The sequence below is a fragment of the Pinus tabuliformis genome, chromosome 7, assembly GCF_031772625.1.
Source record: "Pinus tabuliformis cultivar Carrire ecotype Pingquan chromosome 7, CPIR1, whole genome shotgun sequence".
NCBI classification, from domain to species: domain Eukaryota; kingdom Viridiplantae; phylum Streptophyta; class Pinopsida; order Pinales; family Pinaceae; genus Pinus; species Pinus tabuliformis.
Window position 1 is genome coordinate 375,873,990 of NC_142293.1, and position 9,398 is coordinate 375,883,387.

Sequence of the window (9,398 nt, forward strand, 5' to 3'; positions counted from 1 at the left end):
GGCCAATCTCCACCGTTGATCAGCGCCGCCTAATCCAACGATTATCACGCAATCTCGCATGGATTCTTGCACAGCTATTATCCACCCGAGAGCACGCGAGAAAAGTGGTTTTCTCGTGCTACATGTCACTCAGTTAGACTAATCGCGTAAAATTTCATAATACAGCTTACAGCTTTGAGGGCGCGCGATAAACTGCTTACCGCCTTCAAAAACTTGCTCCATCATTCCGCACATTTTTATCTCTACCGCTCATCTTCCGATTAATCTTGTTCGTTCATCTATTCACTAAACCACCCATGATAAGATCTTCGCTGCTCATCCTGTTCGTTAATCCTATTCGCCCATCTATTAACTCAATTCCCCGCAATAAGATCTCCACCGCTCATCTTCCATTCGTTGATCGATCCAACAGTTCTTATGCATTGTTGCTTCCTTACGTCCTCCTTTCACCAATTTCGATCTCCGACTGCTCTTCCGCTTGAAAACAGATTTAGTTTAGTTCCTTTGCTTACACCTTAGTATAGTTTAATGCTCTTTACCTCTGCAACTTAGATAGTAGCATTAGGTTAGTGTTGATTTAGCAATTCTATTTAGCACCGCTGTTTAGATGGTTAGTTAGGTTATGGTGTGGTTTAGCATTACAAGTTGTTTTCTTCATTACTGCAATAGAGTAGCTCTCTCTTAGAATAGATTTGTTCTTCTTCCATCAAAGAATTAAGCTCCTTCTGACCCTATAGAAGTCTGGCTTGGAACCCCTGGGATCTCTTGCCAGATGAGCAGTGACAACAAGTAGGACCTTCACTTTTACTTGTGCATATAGCACTGTCACCTCCAAGTTTGTACGAACCCCGGGTTGATAAGTAAAGCTGGTAGCCCTGGGAGTTGCAGCATTCTTGTTGCAATACCTAGGCTCATCACACACTCACAATTTTAAGTATTGATTGATGTTTGGAGTCTGTTTTATAGCTTAATTTTTCCTGAGAGCAGAATCTGCCCGCCATGAACTAAAAATTTCAACAATTTCTATATGCTAGATAGCATGGCGAAAAATTGTCAAACAAATCAATGCAAAAATTCAAAGGTTCTGAGATTCTTCTAAGGAAAAATAATTTCATGTGGTTTTGGTCTGCCCAATATATGCTACTTAGTCTCTCATAGACAGTGTTATGTCTCTTTCATACAAAACTACCTAGAACCCAACTCTATTTATGGAAAAATTAAGTACAAATGAACAGTGAAACGAAAAGAAACCATACTAATATTTTAACATGAAGTTTGGGGAAAAATTGGTTCTAAGGCAAAGAAAATGAAACCATTCAAGAAACTACCAATTTAGATATCCCTTTAGTTGTGCACTCATACATGAATTATTAACCGTCGAAGCTCCAAGTATAAGCATTTGAAGTTTATCTTTTAACTATACAAATTTAAGTTTCCATAAATTTTACGTCATACTAACAAATTTAGAGTGGACACTACGTTGCAAAATGTCAAAGAAGAAAACATCCAAATAGGTGCACAGAGTTAGGATAAATATCCAACTCTTTTGATATGTTAGTTCACAGATGTGAAATCAGAAATATGCGTCACTTTAGATTTCACATCTAGAATCCAATTTGAAATCTTCATAACACTTCTAAGGGTGTTTTAATCATCATTAGATGATTTTGAACAATCACCCTTTAAAAACAATTATTAAATTTTTTCTTCCTTGATTTCATTCAACTGATGTTCATCGTCACATAGAAAGAATTACCAATGGTATAATTTCACAGCTTCGCTTGCCAACGAAAGGTCAATTGCCCATGAGCGATGAAGTCATGTTCAACTTAGATTTCAAGCCGCAGGATATCCATTCTACCAAAATCATTCAAGACTTGCACATAGCCCCGACTGCATTTGTTCGAAGTGGGGTACTCCCCTATAATGTGTTGAAAATGACATCATGGAGAGGTGTTACTAGATTTTTATCCCTTTTAGCCTAGTGAGCACATTAATTAATTTTGTCTTGGTGTCATTTATGAGTTATATTAATGTCATGGGTGGAAGAGGTACTTAGAAGTGTTGTACCATGTATTTTTTCTAATATTAAAGTCACTTGTACTTTCTAAAGTGACTTTATATGTAAATTACCAAGTGTAATTTTCTAATATTAAAGTGAGTTGAAAAATCACTTTATGAGAAAAACAGAAGAAGGTACACAACTTGAAAAATGTACTAGGAGACTTTTAAGTAATTGGGCCAATGTTTGAGGGGGATCATTTGGGAAAAATGATCTCAACCACACATCTTGAGATTTGAAGATTGAATCTCAACCATTCAATCCTAGGTTTAGGGATTCAATCTTTTCCAAGGAGACAAAAGAGGGCAAAGGGATCTCATTCTTCACTTCACACTTGAGAGAGAGAGCATGAGGAGAAGAGATAAGAGGAGAAGCTTCATGAAGGAGGAGAAATCGCAGCAAGAAAAGGGGGGCTCGAATTTCTAGGAGGGAGCAACACCTACAACATGATTTTCAAGGAGGAGGCACAAAAATGAGGAGACAGGCTACACGAATTTCAATGGATAGCAACACGAAATTCAAGGAGTTGGGCACGATTTTCGAGGAGAGTCTGAGCACGAATTTTGAGGAGAAAGGAGCTCAGTTCTTGCCAGAAATTTGAGGCACGAATTTCAAGACGCCAACCACAGTCATCACGAATTTCAAGGAGGATTTCAGCGACTACCTGACACAAAAATTGAGGCAAAACAATCACCCTTCAGGCAAAACAATCACAATTTTCGAGGCAGATTCTGGGCATATTTCTTGAGGAGTTGGGCAAAGAATTTAATGCAGAAATTTTGGGCATGTATTTTTGTGAAAATCTAAAAGTTTCAGTGGGCACAAATTTCTAGAATTTGCATTTAATGCTACAGCAGAAAAAGGGAGATAAGTACAGTGAATTTTTATACTTGTTTTGTAATTTCCTGAGCAATGAAATCCTCCGTTGAAGACCAGTTTTCCCCAAGAGGCTGTGGGGTTTTTCCAGGGTCAACTTGACCAAAAATAAGTGTCTCACATGAGTGAATGTTTGCGAAAATTATGTGTTAATTTTCAGCTGATAAGAAAGTGAAAAATAGTAGAAGTACTCTTTGAATGTTTACAATAAATGCATACTGATATTTATATCAGCGTGACAAAACATGTAGGTTGGGCCTAAACAAACACATGCAAACTTGTAAACTGGGTTAAGGGTGCAGATCATAAATTTTCTACATGGTATCAAAGCTGAGTTGAGCCAAGTTGAGGCTTAAATCTTCATTTTCAGTGAGCTGATAAAGAGGGCAGCAAGCATCTAAAGTCTTCAAACAGTGAACCATACCTTTGAAACTTCGTCAAAAACCCAAAGACTTCAGTAGTTTGGATGGAGAAAGGTTATAGCTTCTACATTTGCTTCATTTTGTTGGTTGTGGGGTCATGGCTACAAGGTTGAGAGTAGAAGACAAATTGATGGGGGCTAAAAACTTTGGCCCATAGAAGGAGAGGATTATGCTTTTACTAGAGGAGGTGGAAGTGTGGGATGTTGTTGAAGCAGTTGTGCAAGAACCCAGTAATCCAGCTCAGTTGGTGGAGTTCAACAAGAAAAATGTCAAGGCAAGGAGGATCCTTCTAGATGCCATCAAGGACCATTTATTCCCTCATGTTTCGGGAATGAGATATGCTTATCAGATGTGGGAGTCCTTGGTCTCTTTGCACCAAAGTTCTAATGAGAACAAGAAGATGGTGTTGAGACAAAAACTATGCAACACCAAGATGACCAAGACCGGCAGTCACTTATTTCCTCACGAGAGTCTCACAAGTGAAGGATGAGTTAGTTGTCGTTGGAGAGGTTGTTCCAGAGGAGCAGTGAGTTAGGATTGCGTTAGATGGTTTCACTGAGAAGGGGGATGGCTTTATCCACGACTTGGTGGCCAAAGAACACTTTCCTGGTTGGAGGAAGATGTGGGACAATTTCATCCAGGAGGAGATCAAGAGTGTGAGAGGTGGCAGCAAGAGTGGTGGGGGAGGTGAATAAGAGAATGTTGCTCTTGCAACAAAGGGCAAGAAGATCAAGGAGGGGTCTTCTAATGGAGCAAAGCAAGAGAAGGGGAAGCAGAAGGCTAAGGAGAAGCAGTGTTTTTAAAAACGGTCGAGTCAATTCCAAATCGACCGAGCAGACTGAGCCAGACCCTCGGCCGGTCCGGTCCAGTAGAAAAAACAGCCCAGTGGCCAGTTTGTTACTGAACCGGCCAAGCCGGTCGCCGACTCGGTCAGTTTGGGTTTTAGGTGTTTTTGAAGTGCATTTACCTCTCCCAAGCCTATAAAAGCTACCCAACCCCCTCACATTTCCTCATTGCAATTGTGTGAGAATTTGTGAGGAGTTTGTGAAGAGTTGTGGAGTTTGTTTTTGGAGCAGCAGTGAGGAGCTTCTTGAGCAACCATTGGAACTAAACTGGCTAGTTCGCCCAAGCACACCCAACGAACCATTTTGGGGGGGAAAACGGACCCCCTAAGTTGATTGTAATTGGGTTTTAGGTGTTTTTGAAGTCCATTTACCTCTCCCAAGCCTATAAAAGCTACCCAACCCCCTCACATTTCCTCACAACTATCTCATTGCATTTGTGTGAAAATTTGTGAGGAGTTTGTGAATAGTTGTGGAGTTTGTTTTTGGAGCAGCAGCGAGGAATCTTGGGCAATCATTGGAGCAGCAGTGAGGAGCTTCTTGGGCAGCCATTGGAGCAGCATTGAGGAGTTGGTTTGTTGGAGTAGCATTGAGGAGCTTCTTATTTTGTTAAATTGTTTATAATTTGAAAGTTGGATATAATTTGTTGAGCTAACTCATTACACAACTATGTTTTTTTGTTGCACAATGGTGGGAGGCATTTGGCAGCCACTATCCTCAATTGCATAAGTTTGCAATCCATATTTTGAGTCAAACTTGCAGTGCTACTGGGTGTGAGCGCAATTGGTCTGTCTTTGAGAGGATTCACACGAAGAAGAGAAACTGTTTGGAACAAAAACGGTTAAATGATCTAGTCTATGTCCAATACAACCTCCGACTAAAACGCAACCAATTGCTGAACAAAAGACCTAATATAGAGCCCATTGTGCTGGAAGATATTGATCCAGCATCAGATTGGGTAGTGGAGAGTCATCCAGCAGAGTTTAATTCTGACAAGGATTTTGGTGTTGATTTGGATTTACAGACAGAGACATTAGTTGAAGTTGTTGTTGAACATAATGTTCAGTTGAATGCAGATCCATTTGTACCAGGCCCAGCCCCAAGTCCTCCAGTTGCAGGCAATGCACTTCCTCTACTCAACCACGACGGAGGCCCATATCTCATCTATCTCAACATGTAGTTGTTGTGCCTACTAGTGCTACTACTTCTACAGTTGCAGTTGGAGATGGTGATGAGGAGGAGCCATGGGTTTCCCTGTCTGACTCTGATTCAAAGTCTGAGCCAGATGATGTGGGTTCTCTAACAGTAGCCAGTAGTACTAGTGACTACTAACTAGTGATGTTTTAAAGTTTGCTTTTGTTGTAGAGGCCATTTAGAGCCTCCTTGGTTATGTGTTTTTATTTTGATCTCTATATCATATATGTATTGGACAGTGCACTAGGTGCCATTTTGATATAATGGATATATTCATGAGTATATGTATTGGAAAATGCACTAGGTGCCATTTTGATATAATGGATATATTCATGAGCTTACTTTGATCATATGTTGTCTTCTCTCTATATTCTAATGCTTTGAGTTTGGAAACATGCATGAAAATCTTTAAAATTATGTTTTTTCATAAAAAATAAATATTTAATATATTTTTTACAACGACCGAGTCATTGAAATCAAACCGGTCGAGTCGATACTCAATCAAAGTCGGAGTCAAAGCCGACCATCGATCGGTTCTAAACCTGAGTCGGAGTTTTAAAACTAAGAGGAAAAAGACATGGGCAAAGTGAAATGCTTTACTTGTGGGAAGATGTGTCACTATGTTGTTCAGTGTCCCAACAAGAAGGGTAAGAAGATACAAGGAGTTGCAACTTCAGTAGATGTGGATGATTTTGCTGCTATGCTTGATTCAGAGTGTGCTTTGGTGGTGAGTTTAGCCACTCATGTCACATATTCCCATGCTTGGTTCATAGACAGTGGAGCATCCTACCATATGATAGGAGTTAGAGAGCACTTCACAAGCCTTTTGGAAGATGACATTGACTTGGAGGTTATGCTTGGCGCCAACTCCAGAGTCCAAAGTCAAGGCGGCAAGTATGGGGGCAGTTTCATTTCAGAGGGAGTCATCACCTCCTCTGAAGGTGACAGATGTTCCTTATGTTCCACGGTTGAAGAAGAGTTTGATATCAATGTCTAGCTTGGAGGACAAGGATTTTGAGGTACTATTCCGAAAGGTACAAGTGTTGATATATCCTAGGTGATCTAATATTGAGTCTAATCATGTGATTGGAGCTCATAGTGGAAGACTATACAGACTTATGTTTTAGCCTCTTAGAGCTATGGTAGTGCAGACCAGTAGCTATGAGTTATGTGAGTTGTGGCACAAGAGGATGACCCACTTGCACCATGGAGCTTTCAAGATGTTGAGGGAGATGATTACAGGGTTTCCTGACTTCAACATAGAGCATCATGATGTGTGCAAGGGGTGTGCTTTGGGAAAGTACACCAAGACACCTTTCCAGAGCAGTGACAGCAGCGCTGCAGGTATCCTTGACTTCATTCATTTTGACGTATGTGGTCCTATGTCCCATGTTTCATTGAGTGGATATGAGTACTATGTGACTTTCATTAATGACCACCCCAGGAGGGCTTGGATTTACTTTCTGAAGACCAAGGATGAGGTCTTCCAGAGATTCCAAAAGTTTAAAACTCTTCTGGAGATCTAGATAGGAAGGCAAATCAGGGTGTTGAGATCAGACAATGGGGGCGAGTACACTTCTGCGGAGATGAGGGATTTGTGTGAGAGTGCTAGCATTAAGAGGGAGCTCATTGTGCCTTACAACCCTCAACAGAATGGAGTGGAAAAGAGGAAGTACAGGACCATTGTGGGTGCAGCTAGAGCTATGTTGCATGATCAAATTTTACCTTTCTTCTTATGGGCCGAGGCGTGTAACATTGTTGTTTATTTGCAAAACAGGAGCCTGCACAATGTCTTGGGGAGAAAGACTCCTGAGGAGGTTTATAACTTTATACTGGCAAGAAGGTGGAAGTGCACTAGGTTATAATATGAAAAACATTGACTTTAATTATTTGTGAATTATTGATGATGAACTACATTGGTTGGTTCGAAACACATCGACAACACTTCTCATATGAGATTATTGTCGAAAGTTTCTCAATAATTCAAGCATGGATCACAAAACCTTTAATTATTTGTTTTAAGAAGGGAAGGACTATTATTGACACTACACTTTCGACAGCCTTTCAAACTAAGGAAATTAACCTCGTAGCTTGGTCCAAATTGAACCCATTCACTACATGGTGAGCTCAACCTACCATGAACCAACAGCTACAGAGGTAGGCCAAGCCCTCTATTTAGGGCACAGAAGCATATTAATGGGCTTTGGCCATTCACCGGCACCTCGAATGGCTTTTTTCGATGTTTTCGAGAAAGGCGTTTTGGAGAATGCCTTAGGTCATGGGTCTGCTATGTCGTCTGACCGTGATGATAAAAAAAATCCATAAACCGCCGCATTACAGACCTCCCAAAAGTAGATCCGTAAAAGCATGGAATTGTGTTCATGGCTTCAGAGCCATGAGATGTAGTCTAACTATTCGAAGTTATTCGAAGCTTTTATCTGTTTTGGTCTTTTTCCGGTTATATATTCCGGTAAGTTTACCTAAAATCTAGCAGGGATTTGTTCGAATAAGATTTTTAAAAGTTTTTAGCTCTATAATCTACACATTTTGAATACCCCAGCGTGTTTTGCCAGCTTAAATATTAAAATCAAACCATAGTTACTAGCGGAGTTATCGCGGCATTACTAACCCTGCTATACAATCAACACTAATTCGATTAAACCATAAATTTTTCAATCCAATCACGATTTTTTTTTAAAGAGCACTTATGTTAATTAGATGTAGACTGTAGGCAACATTCAATACAGAATTTAAAGAAAACAACGGCGGCACTACCCGACAAGTAAGAGAGCAGAGAAGAAGACCTCTTCTGTATCGATTATAATGTGACCCAAATGCCCAGCTACCTTCATGATGAGGCCTCTCCAAAATTGAAACCTCGCTTCCCAATCGGATCTCTGCCCGCTGAATGCCTTGAATCTTGCAGTTGCAATCACATCATCGTCCCAATCCGGTATTTGGGTTCTTATAAAATCGCCCACAGGAGAATCCATTTATGCCCACGACCCCAAAACTAATCCTAGCGTTTTGTTCTCGGCAGAAATACTGTAGGCCAGCCTATTTAAACTCAATTGAGCATTGAAAACTGCAAGCAAACTTTGTAAAGCTGCTCCGCTAATCCACTTTGACTCAGGGCTTCACTTTAAATTTGAAATTGGATGGGCACATAGAACCACTAAAAATTTTGAAACCTTGGCGACACCGTTTTCATAAGCCCCCAAGCCCTGTATTGCTGCCATTACCAACATGCTCCACACCGTCGCCAATCGGGCACTGCTAACCGCTGAATTCATTCTCAACGCGTAATGGAGACCCAAAGCTTCTTTCTAACGCCGCCTTCTTCGATTATAATTTTGAATGCGACTTCCAATATTAGAAAAGCGTACGCTCAAGAGAGAAACGCGAGGTGAATTAATGTGAAGGTTTAAGACCACCTTCAACGTTCAAATCTCGAGGTGAATTAATGTGAAGGTTTAAGACCACCTTCAACGTTCAAATCTCGAGGTGAAGAGGGTCATCCACATTCAAATCTCGATAAGGTTGTTTAGGTTCTTTTAAACTTAAAATTTTATGTTTAAAAGTATTAAGAAAAACGTTTCAATATTATCGAGGTGAAATAATGTCAAGGTTTAAGAGCGTCATCACATTCAAATCTTGATGAGGTTGTTTAGGTTTTTTTAAACTTACAATTTTATGTTTAAAAGTATTAAGATAAACGTTTCAATATTGAGGAATAAATTATTTTAAACATTTACGAGGCTAAAGATAGCTTATGGGACACATTGTTTCTTCATTTCCTTGATGTATTCAGTCATTTTTTTGTGAAGCTTCACAATAAATGCTCCCAGCTTCTCGACAAACCTCTCACTAAATAGATTATCCCAAGAGCTAGTTGTGAGCATATCTACATAACTTTCCTTGTTGTTTTTGAAGGCCTCACATTCTAAAATAAAATGTTTTTTTGTTTCCACTTTTCTGAAAAAACAAAAAAAGCATACTCTT

General features: G+C 39.9%; 1 protein-coding gene across 2 annotated transcripts in view; it reads right to left on the reverse strand.

Moving 5' to 3' along the window:
* The window catches only part of LOC149247548 (SNF7 family protein), a 207,602-nt gene extending 198,822 nt beyond the window's left edge, over positions 1 to 8,780 (reverse strand). Inside the window, exon 1 of one of the 2 annotated variants that reach the window (XM_089458248.1) lies at positions 8,201 to 8,780. In XM_089458248.1, the coding sequence (XP_089314374.1) occupies positions 8,201 to 8,389 (189 nt within the window). In that variant the 5' untranslated portion in view covers positions 8,390 to 8,780. The remainder of the gene's footprint in view (positions 1 to 8,200) is intronic. The other variant, XM_089458247.1, reaches the window with a different exon arrangement.
* Positions 8,781 to 9,398: the final 618 nt, after the last annotated feature.